This window comes from Mesitornis unicolor, unplaced genomic scaffold, assembly GCF_000695765.1.
Source record: "Mesitornis unicolor isolate BGI_N332 unplaced genomic scaffold, ASM69576v1 scaffold24098, whole genome shotgun sequence".
In the NCBI taxonomy this organism is placed as follows: domain Eukaryota; kingdom Metazoa; phylum Chordata; class Aves; order Mesitornithiformes; family Mesitornithidae; genus Mesitornis; species Mesitornis unicolor.
Window position 1 is genome coordinate 1,995 of NW_010202891.1, and position 13,920 is coordinate 15,914.

Genomic DNA, 13,920 nt, shown 5'->3' on the forward strand with positions numbered 1-13,920 from the left:
ACCAAAATTCTTACCTGTCGAGCAATCACCAATTGTTTCATTCTGTTAACATCCATGAGAATAACCAAGCTACCTTATTCAGCTTTACTCCCACTTCTGCAAGGCTGCCAATCCAACCACAACCACCAACAGCACCGCCAGTTCAGCATTGACCACAGTGACGGGGCTGTAGCTTTACAGAGAGAAAGCAGAATGGCCAGAGATGTGATTGTAAGGAATCTAAGTTGCTCCTGCGATCCAGAAGGTTTCTGATAGATAGAGAGACAGAGAGAAAGAGAGAAAGAGAGAAAGGGAGAGAGATAGAGAGATATCCTACCTCTTACTCTCTTTGGCATACCAATCCAGCTTCAGCAACATTTTCTGTCATGGTTAAGTTTCTCTCTTACAATTTTGGCTTTTTTTCCCAGCTGGTGAATGATAGATTGAGCAGGGAAGCTGCAGAAAATGCACAGAATAGACTGCTCGCTTCACAGATGGCCGAAGCGAAGCAGGAATTTGCCATGCTACACTTCTGTTGGGGTTTTGAAACATGAACTGAAATCAACACTCAGTCCTACCATGGGGAGCTTTGTGTCTGGCTGGGCACAATCCGAAAGATAAACAGTTTATATGATGATCACCAATGATGATGGTGACGATAATGGTGAAGTTCATGCTGACAGGTTGGGACAATTGCGAATGTTCACTTGTATGTGAAATACCACCACTGCTGCTTTCCCCACTGATGCTACATCAATACTATCTCTAGATACCGTCCTTACAGGCTGGTACCTCCCTCAGACCTCACTGGTAGAGGGGACAGGGGTGACAGATGATCTCCCCTTTCTCCTGCCATGCATGACGGGCTGTTGGGAGACCCTCCATTCATAACAAATGTGAGTTATGACTGACAGTGAGCTCATGCTTCCTTGGCTCAACACTCAAACCAGGAACGTGCTTTGCTTTGATCTGGCTGTGGGGCAGAGATCCAAGGGAGAGCTTTGCTTTATTTTGTCTCTGCTCAGGGGTGGTGGCACTGATTTCCTGCCTGATCAATCCTCTGAGGCCTCTCCTCTACCAAGCAGGGGCCCCCACCCCAGCCACATTTGGAAAGCATAGCCTGTTCCGGCTCTTGAACCCCTTCTCTGCTCTTCTAGTCCAAGCTTGTGTACACAGGCTGGCTTGGCCCTGGGCAAATACAGCAACTTTGTATGTTCTTACTGCTTTCAGGTCAAGAAAGCAAGGTGGGAAAGGTTTCTCTCACCTCCTTCACCCATATCGGAACATTTTGCAAGCACTTACCTCTTACACAATAAGCCATTGACATCCACCGTGTCTGTTTTTTGTTTCCTCTCTCTCACCTGAAGTTCTCTCAGCTCATTAAAATCTTCCACTCGCTGGGCCCTGAGAAGTTCCCCCTCGTGGAGCAAACATTCTTCCCAAGTCATAAGCAAATGGTGAGTATCTTTGCTTTCTTCTGACACCAGCATGGATGGGAGGAGAAGCAAGGAATGGGACTTGGGCACAAGAGAGGGCAGTGGAAATGTTGGGAAGAGCCTCAGTTTTACTTCCAGAGAATTACTAGCTAAAAGCAATATGCAAAAAGTACTGCTCAGGAATCGCTTTCCTTTCTTGCCCAGCCCTCCCCCAGGCCATGTATGGACCCTTAAAAGTGAACAATGAAAACAGGCTCAAAACCAAAACAAAAATCCATTTTAAAAATCTAGTCAACAAAAGCTCATCTCTTAGAGCAAGGAATAATTTTATTCATATTAAGTGGCTTTTTTAACCTCTCCTAAAATTGCTTAAAATACATTGAATATTTGGGACATGAGCCATAAGAGATGTTTGTTTTGCAATGTCAGTTTGCTTGGTCTGTCACGTGGTTGCCATCCATGAAACATTTGTCAGCCTGACCAGGTACTCAAAGTAAACTGGAGCTCTTGAAAAAGAGTTTCCTTCAGCTTGTAATGTTTCCTTTGCGCAGTGGCCCTGGGGTCTACTCTTCCTGTCAACAACGAAACACTCAGTGCCCTGTGTGGCTGCTGGGCACTGCACCAGACTCTGAGGGCACCCTCCAAAGAGACCTGCGTAGGTTTCTTTAGTCCTGGAGAACATGGTAAAGCAAGCGGCTTTGCTTAAAACTGTTTGTGTCTCTTGTTTTCTCTGGATTAAAAGTGTGGCTTTCATGAATTTTTGTTTCCAAATTACAGTCATGAATTAGTGGCTCTTCTTACCTGGCTGAGGCTTTGCTGAGACCCTGTGTGAAACATGACCACTTGTGTGAGCCACTGGCTAGCTGAGCTTATTTCCCATGCTGTATTGTGAACTCGAGCAGCATTGGCAGCCTGATGATGAGGCTTTTTGAACTGTCAAACTAGGGCTCAGAAATATTCAACCCCCTCTTTTATCAGGCATTTGTTGTGACACTGTGGACCAACAACAATGCATTATAGGGTGTAGCTACCTGATAGTGGATACAGGCATCTAGTGGGACCTTCAAAATTTGAAAGGATGCCTCATTCAGGGTCTTGTGAAAAATCCCATCCATGTACCTGAATACCTTGAAATGCCAGTCCTCCATCTTTCTCTTCCAATACTCTGTTCTCTACCTGTGCTGTGTGGACAACAGCACTCCCATACTTCACAGGCACATCATGAAGGTAAGTGCAGTCACGAGAGCTGTGAGCAATGTGGTGGTAAGAGTGGTATTATTATTTAAGACATAAAGAAATGGATGGTGCTTAAACACTATGTGACAGTTTGTTGCAGACTTTTGATACAAATTAATTGATAAGTCCTGTTGCATTTAATTCCCACCGATTTATAAAAATGGTTTTGTGACACATGTAATGCTTCAGGACAATTGTCTTTGTTTGGCCATCACTTCAGAAATGGTATTTCTGGAAGATTTGATCAAGGTTTTCACTGCAAATATGTTAGCTAGCAGCACTTTCAGCATGATTTTCTTGTCTGGAAATTTAATCTTGATTCCTCAGTATGTAAATGCATTTGTTACCAGTACAGCAGCTTGGTTGAGTTGAACACTGATCATAATTTGATGTTTGTAGTCTTTATAACTGATCACCTACATAGAGATGCTATTGCTTACATGCAGACACTATTGCTTACTTCCAAAAGAATACAGAAACCTTTTAAAACTGTAGATAATCTCACCTGAACACAAACACTATTGTTGATATGCAATCTTGAGTCATCTGGTTTAGAGCAGTCACTTTCCAAATATTTACACAAGCAACACACTGTACACTTGGTCAAATTCAGGCCCTTTCCAGGTGGGCAGTCTGCATCACAGATTGAATTAATGTAACTTCTCAAGATCTTTTCTAGATGCATCTCCACAGTATCCTGGGCTGTGAGAGGCTGAGAGGGCATATGCTTAAGCCAAGCAAGCTCCATTGCAATCATCACTCCATCAAATACCTGTGAAGGTTGCTCGCCCATCAGCTTCTCTATGTGTCAGGCAGGAATATAATGATCCCTCTTTACCACTCTTTTGCTTCCCATTCCTGGAGGCATTTTCAAGCTCTAGCAGTTAGCACTCATAAAATATGCTGTGATCCTTTGATGGCTGACCCCCTGGCAGTGTTTATAACTGATGTTATGGGTTTAGCTCTTTGGAAGGTGATATACTTTAAGCAATGAAGTTCTCACAAGAGATACTCATCCTTTTATGTCCAAAGCTTTCTCTCTGAATCTTTGGATTAAATACAGAGCAGATTTTAAAAAAGCTGTTTCCTTCTTTCATCTGAGCAGAGAATAAAGATTTTTCCACAAGTGATATAAACTATTTTAATTTAGTTGAAAACGCTTTTTCTGAAGCCTCCTTCTGAGGACAAGAGGGCATTTTTAACCAGCCTTAAACAGCAAACCTAAAGAGGACACAAGGCTCAGATATTTCACAGCTGAAAAGACCCAAAAGATTAATCTCTTTTTCCTTTGCCACGTACCTTTCAACCCTTCCCTGGTTATCAGTTTACTGGAAATAAGAGCAATCTGGCATCAACTGTTCTCCCAAGGCCCTACTGATGCTACAGGACAGCCATAATGACTGCCTTGCTCTGCAGTGACCCCCTATGGCCAGTTAACAAGTGCCATACATTAACTTCAAAAGGGATTTTTTGCTTCTCCTGGGCTTACGACCCCAATAATAATTCTTAGAGAGATCAACCTCTTAAAAAAAGAGAGGGACTACTGGACGGATGTTTGCCAAAAAAGCTAAAACTGCCAGAGGTGGAATATCTGCTTTGGGCCCAATAAAACAGTATCAAGAAAGGGAAGGAAATTAATAAATCCACTTGCAAATCCATTTGTGCACATTTGAAATGGACAGAAACTAATATAAGTGAAGCAGAGACAGAATGTCTGTGATAGAAATAAAACCACTTTACTGTTTAGAATAAAAGGACACTATAAAAAGTGAACATTATGCAACATTACCTTAAAAGACAATATACATTCACTGAATATAAAATTTATAAATAACATGGAGGAAAACTGTAAACAGTGCTAGAAAATTTAGCAACAAATACATTCCTTCTGGACAAGATTTTTCACACGGGTTTGGTTCCCTCCCCAAGTTTCCATGACTATCAGGAACAGCAGAGTGGCTCTATGAAGGAAGAACAGCGTCGGAGAGAAGGAGAAGCCAGCACAGGCAAAGCAGCAGCAACTCTTTAACCTATTTTTAAGATTTTTTTCAAGACCAGTAGCCCCAAAAGACACTAATTCTAAAAAAAAAGACAAAAAATTTCTGCAGTTCTCTAAATTTTGTTCTGCCCTTTAAGCTATCAAATACATTACAAGTGAGATACATTTTCAGAGACATCTGAAAGAACTGAAACTTGTTCCCATGGAGGCCTTTACTTTGAGCAGTCCTTACTGTAAAAAACGTAACAGCATGCTTCCCATCACCTGGAGGCAGCATTTCTGTCTGGCCAAGTATGAATGGGATATGGTGATATATTTGGGTTTTAGAACAGTTCTAACCTAAAGGATCATGTAAATTGTCAAAATATGGGAAATTTAGACCTAAAATGAGGGTTTTGTCCTATACAGGGGAGGTGGAAGCCTCCTACAAGAGGACTTTATTCAAGGTACTCCATGCACTCCTGCTCTCTACCTGCTCCACTTTGGAAAATGAAAATCGAATCAAATCCCAAACCTTCAATATTATTTTTCATAATTTTTTGTAATACTAGAGGGGAAAACACTCAATCAAATAAGTATCTATAAATAAGAAAGCAAACAGCAACAGTCTAGAAATGAGCTATGCACTTTAAGAAGTACTTTTAATAATGTTTGTATATCTAAAGTGTTGGGGGGGGGGGCAGGGGTAAAAGCCCTGTATGTGCCCAAAGGTCATGCCCACATGAGCTGTGCCATTGCCAGGTCCTCTTTAACCTTAGGTGAAGTGAGGAGCACGTCAGAGGTGACAGAAAGGTATTTGTGCTGCTGCAAGCCATTGTATGCTCCATATCCTGACATTTTGGGGAGAACTTCACACCTGCCTCCTCACATCTCCATGCCTGGTGTTCCCCCATATCGCATGCCCTGCTGTAATGAGGGAGAGGGTCTTGCCTATTGGCAGGCAGAAGCAAATTAGCAGGGCACAAGAAGGGAGAGCAGACAGAAAGGAAGAGGTCTTTGAGTCTAGAGCCTGTTCAATCTATTTAATGGCTCCCTCCTGCTTCAAGGGAGCTTTCGGCCAGGTTCTTAAAGCAAGCACTAACTAAAGCTTAGCCCAAGAAATACACGTCCCTGATAGCATGCACAGAAACAAAATTAAGAAGCCTCCCAAAAGAAATGTATTTTTACTGGATTCTTCCCCCTCCTTTTGGCTCCACATTTTTAAAAGCCATAACAACTGTTTCTTTACACAGCAAAGGGAAAGATTTGCAATCAAACCCTCACCTCTGCTGGTCTAGCTGTCTGCATCTCAGAAATATTTTACCATCTGCAATATAAAATGGGAATATTCATTGTTTTCTGGTAATGTGGCTGCTGTTTTGTTGTTTACAAAGCACATAGCTACATTATATCCTACTTACGGACACAAGTCCTCATAGCATTAGAATGTAAATATTTTCACAATAATTTGAGTGCAATACTGTGATGTCTCAGCTAGCTAAATGAATCAGTGACAGGTAAAATATGCAGAGCTGCAGTTAAATGAAAACTCAAATCAACACTTCACTGCATCAACAGGCATTTTCATTTAGCCTTCCACAGCCATGAAAAGTGGCTGCAGCTCAAGGAGACGTCAGCTTTGCAAAGTCTCCTCGAGCATGAGAAGGGCCATCTCCAGCGATGCCGAGTCCACGCGACGCAAAGTGAGGGTGGCGAGGCTGGCTCCTCCCTCCCCTCAGTGACTCTCAGTGATTTCCTCAGTGGTGCGGAGATAACTCCACTGTGTCCAAAGCCCAACCCCGTACTCTGCCACAAAGCGGCAACCCACCAGCTGATCCTATGATGGGTGCTGTGAAGCACCCTGCTCTTCCTCTCATCTCCAACCCACAATTTAGGAGCAGTCACAGGACAGAGGACTTTTCAAAAAAGTGTTCCAAGCCTGAACCACAGGAAAATCCAACAGACTTTGAATGTTTTTTTGTGCTGTGTTGCCACTCAGAGCAGCTGGGAAAAAATACACAGCAGACCAAGGCACCTCTTACATCAACTCTTTGAAAATGCCCATTAAAGCTCACGTTAAAGATGAAGCTACACACTTTCTGCTGCAACAATTCATCTAATAAATGGGGCATTTCAGGGGATGTACATCTGGCAAAGCTCTGGTAGCAGCAAGGAACATAAAAACACACCAGGGCCCATCTGGGACACCCTTTCCTTTCCATTTGTTGAAGAGGCCCCAAACAACTCTCCAGTAATTGAGGTCACTGACTTTAAAATGCTGTATTGCCCCGGGCTGGAATCACCGCAACACTTTTTTCTGCTGGTGGCAGCTCTGCTTTCTAAGTGGAATGAACTGAAGATATATGGAAACTTAAGATAAATAATCATAATAATACAAAAATGAAGTTAAGCGTAATCTTCTCCCTGCCCAAGCCCTCCCCATCCAAAATTCAGTCACCCATTTTGTCAGCACCCCTTCTTCACCGTCATTAAAACTTAAAATACTTTTATTTGATAAGAAAAATTATATTATAGTTTTCTTAATAAAAAAAAATAGAACAAAAAAAACTTCTCCAGTCAACAGCAAAGCACAAGACAGTAAGGCTTCTCCTCCCACATCACTGCAGGACACGGTAAAAGCACATGCACAGAGCTATGCTTAACAGTGCCTAGAGGGAAACACAGCCCTTGACACACAAGGAATCCTCTGGGCAGCTGAAATGTTATGATCCCAGCCAGCACTTATTAGGAGACCACTTTTCCCTGCCTACCCCCCACACGCACTTCCTTTCACTATATAAACAAATGGCGGCCAGTGTAGCTGCAGGGGAGGAACCGTGGTGCAAGGAGGTACAGAGGAAACGATGACTGTAGCAACTACTGCAGATACACTGGAGCTTCAGTATCTTCAAAACTCCTCACTGACTCGGAATGTCAATATTTCTGTCTTTAAAACACAGTCAAACCATTCTTTTGTTTATAACACCAAAAAAATCCACATCCTGTCAAAAATAGCTTATGTCATTATGTGTATATACATCTTAGTTCAGCAAAACACTATTTTGGCAATAGATTTTTTTTTTTAATAGTAAGAGCTCTAGCAAGTCTCCCCTTTCCACCTTCTGTGTGATTGATTTACAGATCGTATTTTTGCATCTGTTTGGTTTAAGGTGTTCATGAGCTGGTTTTGCTGTTGAAGCTAAGCTGCAAAAATTTCATGAGCTAATGCTGCTCCAAACAGGATGGCACAGCACTGGTCTGCTCTGCTGAAGGTGGAGTTACCTCCCTGAACATAGGGGATGGGGCTTTTGTTTTTTTAAACAACAAAAATACAAAATACTCTCTTTTGTTCTGGGGAAAGCCAGAACTTTTAAATGTGCTGTTGCATTCACCCTGTGACTGAACTAGCTAGGACAATGAGTCAACAACGTTTTTACCAGATGATGGGGTCAGACACACCAGGTGAATTCTCCCACTGCTGCAGTCAATCACATTGCAAATCTCTCCCACAGAGGAGGATTTCTTTTGGAGGTCATTTTTTCCAGAGTTTAGGCTGAGTTTCTTTTCAGTTTGTTTCATTTGCCAATCTGATTAATGAAACCTGTTTTCCATCAAACAGATTTGTCTATGTATTTTCAGCACTTAGTGCATGAGGAGGGGTGACAGGAAGCCAGCGCATAGAAGAATACAGTGCCTAATTGGCATAGTTTTTAGATTTTTGTTTTCCTAAAAAAATAGAGATTATATTGCTACAGCTAATGATACGTGTAAGAGAGCAAGAGCTCCATCTTTTTTTTTTCCTTCCCCCCCCCCCTCCCATTTTCCCTCTGGTGTGCAAAAGTAAGCTCCCAAATGTCGTCTGATCAAAATGAGTGGTATTAAAAAATGGAAAAGGTGATTACAAATTCAGTAAGGTAGCACAGACTTTTTTTTGTTTTCTTTCCTTTTTTTTTTTCCTTTTTAAATGTTCGAAGTGCTAAAATTTGCATGAAAACAGGCACTAATTTCATTGTCATCATCATGATCTGGTAAGAGTTAGTGTCCAAAGGAGGATCAGCCACAAGTCAGGGAGAGGGGAGATCAGGAAGGGATAGCGTGCTCAGGGATCTGTGGCATTGATTATCGTTTTGTCTGGAGGCGCCCATCCTCTGTACCAGCTGCAGTAACCTTCCATCCTTTGGATGCAGGCGTAGTGCTTTGCTTGGTATCCTGAGTGGCCGAAGTTGGAGAGCATGTCTGTCCAAATGCACTCATTCTTGGAGGTGGCAAAGCAGGGCAAATAGTAGCAGGGCCTAATCTGTAATTGTAAAGAACAATCAGGTAAGGCTACATGGAAAAACAGCATTTATATAAAACATCTTTTTACTACAACCAAGGCATTCAAAATTCCATTCCCTCAAACCTTGCTTACTAAGACAAAACTAAGCCTCAGTTCAGTAAACATGTGCTTAGTGTCACATACACAGGTAATTCTAGAGTCAAAAGGGCTTTTCAGGTGCAGAAAAGTTGAGTTTGTGTCTAAGTTTTTACAGGCCTTGGGCCACAAGTAAAAATCTTAGTACCAGTGCCAGGCTGTGAGGTTTTAAGCACTCAAAATGTTTACACAGGAAAAAAGCTGACCATACCTTGCCAAGCCTCTCGTACCTGATTTCTTTCACCTGCAAGTGATTCTGCATGGATTGTGTAAACCTTTCCCAACCACAACTAACTCCAACAGGGCATTAAAATGGCTTAGACTGCATCTTTATTTGATTGTCTCTTCTCTAGTCTCAACACTAAAGCTGGGCTTTACTTTTTCCCTGTAAAAGTTGTTGTCCTCCATTTCTCTTCCTGGCTGTTCACCAGCATCTTTAGTATTACCAGCTAGGGAACACAGAATTCTCGGGTTTGAATGTCTAAATGCCACCTAGAAACACACATACCTTGCATCCACAGCCCAGATGGTAACGATGATTCAGTCCTTTACGCTGGGACAGCGTCAGCCGGTCCCATTTCTCATACCAGTTGCACAGACCAGTGTAAACCTTCCCTTCATACACGCGGCCTTGAAAACAGAGACATGGTCACAAGTTAGCACTTCTCAGCTCAAGCACTTTTCTCATTTCCTGAGATTGCTAATGCTCTCAATATGTTTGGCTTCAGTCACCGCTCAGCAACTGGTTTCTTTTTATTAACTGGTTCAGGAATCTCTGGCCAGCAAGATTACAGCACTTCTGTAAGTTAGGAGCATTGTGCCAGCTGCAAGCACCAGCAACAACATGCAGGGCAGTGATGCTGTCGAGCTCCTCTTGGTAACAGAGCAAATCTAAGCGAACTGACACCTCTAGAAACAAGACTTGGCAACTACCACACCTCTATCTCCTCACATCTCCCCATCTCAGCAGCCTGCATTTCACCAAGGAATTCCAAAAGAGATCTTCCATTTTTGGCAGAGCCGAGTAGCAACCAGGTCCCTGTGACAGACATGCCAGCTCAGGTATGAACTGACAGCTGTGCGCTGTCATACACCATATCTGTCACAACATGGCTGGGTGTAAGAGATACTTAAGGAAAGAGAAAGAAATCTAGAGAGTTAAATGACTCTCAGCATTAAAAAATAACTGAACAGCAAAATACTTTGGCCATCTTAACACTTAAGAAGCTGTGTATACAGCTGTCTACACAGCTGCCCATGTCCTTAGCAGGTGTATGCACAGAACAGAAGAGGTTTGGATTATGAAGAAGTACACTGCCCTTTACCTGTAATCAGATATTGGTACTTGTTGACCTCCAGCTTGACTCCACAAAGACTCTCAGAAGCTTCTGTGTAGATGTACTGAACATGTGGCATTATCTGGAAGCCCCTGTACATCTAGAGAAACAAAAAAAAATGCTTTAAGTAATTTCAAGATGATGACTTTTCACTCGGATTCTTTACAATCTATATTCCTAGATTGTGGTGGCAAGCAGTGACCTTTTAGTGTTTACAAAGGTGAAGGACTAATAGCACAAGCTGGAGTGTGATGCAAGTCTCCCCACAGATCTGCTGGTAGAGAACACCCACCTGTTAACAAGCCATTGCAATTCAGCACAAGGACCCCTTTTCCCCACTCTCATTAGTTCCAGTGACACTGAGTGAGCAAAGCGCCAACACTGCAAGTTCTGCCAACATCCTGAACACTTTGTTTTTCCTTACATAGCTCATAATTAGGGAGAAATTAAGTTATTTCAGGTTTGGAATCTTTCTCCTTCATGTCATTTAAACAATTTCTTCTGCACTAAGGGATCTTTCTTTTAAACAATGACTCTGTTTTCCACTGTTGCTGCTATAAGAGTGTCAAACATTTGGCACTTGATCTAAGTCATGAAGTCAGACACCTCCTCCCCAAACACCTAGCATACACAACTCCTGCTGACCTCAGCAAGGACTTAATGTTTCTCTACTAACTAAATGAAGGTAGAAAGAGAATTCTACACCATCTCCTAAAATTAGCCTGGTATTGATAGGCACCATAAAAAAAATATCATGTATACATAATTCCTTTATGCTCCTTCTCCTTTTTCATAATCTTTCTTAAGTGGAAGCAAACATACAGTTCAGTTTAATTGAAATATGAACCCACAGATATACTGGCAGTTGGATTCAGTCAGAAATTAGCACATGTCCCTATCTGACCTGACCTTACTGCTGCAATTTGGAGAAACTCGTGCATGCCTATTAGTAGCATAATGAAGTCTTTGCATAGCAATGAAACAACCACTGCATGCACATACTGGACCAAATAAAACATATCCTAATTCTGGAACACTGAGGATGCTTTTTCTCCAAATTTAATCTTTAAAATTTGGTTATCTTTTCAAAGTATTCAGTCTCTATTCCTCAACAGCCAATATTGAAAATTTAAAAAAGAGAAGTCAGAGAGAATCACAGTTTCATAGCATTTGCCAGCCTACCTTTTTCTCTGTCAGCTTTATTGGTAGAGAGCACACTCACATTCAGTTTAACTGTAAATATTAAAGTGAGGCAAAAAAGGAAAAGTCCCAAACAATCACAGAGATACAGATCCTTGCTGCTGTGTCACTTGAGCAGTAGCACCCTCCTCCACGTTGTATTTTCTATTTCTTCAAGCCCCCTATTATCCCTAGGTATGTATTGTTATTCGTTCATTTCTCACTATCCTCCGTCCTCCTTTAAAATCAACAAACCTTTTTATTCTGCAGAATTCATCAGTGCTATTCTCTCTGGTATTATGGGCGTGATTTTTACCTCGGTGAAGTCAATAAAAGGATGCTTGTTGTTGTAACAGATTTTATGCTAGGCCCAGATACTACATATAATAAAAAATAGTACTAATTCTGCTATGCTGATAGTCAAACTATCTTCTCAGCATCCATCCAATGCCTGTCAGGTATTTTTTCCTTAGTTATATTACTCAAATCGGCATAACCTTGTAACAGTATCACAACTCAGTAACAGCACTGCTACGCAGAGAAAAGGACATGCTAAAGGGTTTGCATTTTCCAGCCTTCCCTCTACACCCAAAAAATATGCAAGGAAAGCATTTTTAAAAATCAATCATGCTGTATCAATAAAAGCTCACAGATCATGTTTGGAATAAGCCATTGTGCCCATAAGTGAGCAAAGAGCATATTCTTACACTGAATATGGAAGAACTAAACCTTGCCCTAATCTGTTTTATCCCTGCAGCTTTCTTGGTATGGGATGACCTACTCAGATTTTCCAATTATGCTCAAGATAGCTGGGGATCTAGATTCTGGCACAGGCATCCTGTCTGTCCTCGGCTGAATTATTTAGCCTTCAGTACACTTTTGTTCCTGGTCTGTAGAACAGCCTTGCCTTGCTTTAGAGCCCATTCTAGTGGGCGAGAAGCTATGATAACAGTATCTAAGCAGATAAGACTGGCAAAGATAAGAGCTGGGGCTGCTCCGTCTCCCCAGGCAGTGCACTATCTGTGCTGCAAAGAGCTGTATGCCATGCATGTGTGGTACAAGTGATATGTCACTCAGTGCTAAGCTCCAAGTAGTGTTGGGTTAATTAAGTACCTGTGCCATAAAGTCTACATGAGCACAGGCACGCTTCGAGCCCATTTCTCCCCCTGCAGAAAGGGCTACAAGCCAGGCTAACCATTCCTCTTAGAAGATGCTCAGGCCCTTCCTACAGGACCCTTACAGTCTTCACTCCTCACATCATCCGCACCATCAAGCTCGACAAGACTGCCTATGAAGTAACCAGTGATGATGAACCGATGTTTGGTTTTTGACTCCTGGACCTAATTTTCTGATCACATTACCATCAGGGACAGCACCACCGGGGCTGCTGAAAGAAGTATGATCAGTCTCTCAAAAAAAAGGAACTTCAGCTCACCCCTCAGTGACCCTCATCAACACTAGCAACTGTCACGCTAACTGAATCAGTGTTGGGGGCAGACAGGGCCTGCCTCATCCTCCGATGACTCCAGTGAGGGGAGACCTCATCACCACCTACAACTACCTAAAGGGAGGCTGTAGAGAGGTGGGTGCTGGTCTCTTCTCCCAGGTGATGGGGGATAGAACAAGGGGAAACGGCACCAAGCCGTGCCAAGGGAGGTTCAGGTTAGAGACAAGGAAGAAGTTCTTCACTGAGAGGGTCGCCAGAAGCTGGAACAGGCTGCCCAGGGAGGTGGTGGAGTCACCATCCCTGGATGTATTTAAAGAGTGGGTCGATGAGGTACTTAAGGATATGGTTTAGTGGGTAGACAGGAACAGTTGGACATGATGATCTCAGAAGTCTTTTCCAACTGAGCAATTCTGTGTGTGTGTGACTGAAGAAAATTCACTGTGGCCTTGGTTCTCAAGGAAGGCAAAAAGATAATTTGGCAAAAGAGAATCTTCTACAGATGTCCTCTTTCAAAACAAATAAAACAATACCTTAAGTATTATTTTTGGATACACAAAGTATTCTGGAAGCACTATTAGACGAGCCAGAAGAAAACCAACCATAAAGCTAGTTTCTCTCCTAACTGCTACTCTCAGAGTCCTCCTGTCGCCACAAATGTATATTTTCAGAAACGTAATGACAGGGAACAAAGTATTAGCAAGCATCACATGGTGGTGTCTGCTAGTGCTGCTCAACTTCCAGCTGTGTCAGCAATCCCCTCAGCAGCCCCCATACTGCCTCAGAAATTCACATGCAAATCCTGTGGTGGCTCCTGCTGCATGATTAACTTCACCCTGGGATACTATGTTCTTCCCTCTGCCCCTCTCCAGTGAGGTCACACTAGATATTAAGGCTTGGAGTCACCTGGCCTAACC

General features: G+C 42.4%; 1 protein-coding gene across 1 annotated transcript in view; it reads right to left on the minus strand.

Annotated features, from left to right (window-relative positions):
* Positions 1–8,420: 8,420 nt before the first annotated feature.
* The window catches only part of TIMP3 (TIMP metallopeptidase inhibitor 3), a 34,785-nt gene continuing 29,285 nt past the window's right edge, over positions 8,421–13,920 (minus strand). Inside the window, exons 3-5 of the mRNA XM_010190552.1 lie at positions 10,369–10,480; positions 9,552–9,673; positions 8,421–8,926 (exon numbers count right to left, since the gene is read on the minus strand). Of these exons, the coding sequence (XP_010188854.1) occupies positions 8,729–8,926; positions 9,552–9,673; positions 10,369–10,480 (432 nt within the window). The 3' untranslated portion in view covers positions 8,421–8,728. The remainder of the gene's footprint in view (positions 8,927–9,551; positions 9,674–10,368; positions 10,481–13,920) is intronic.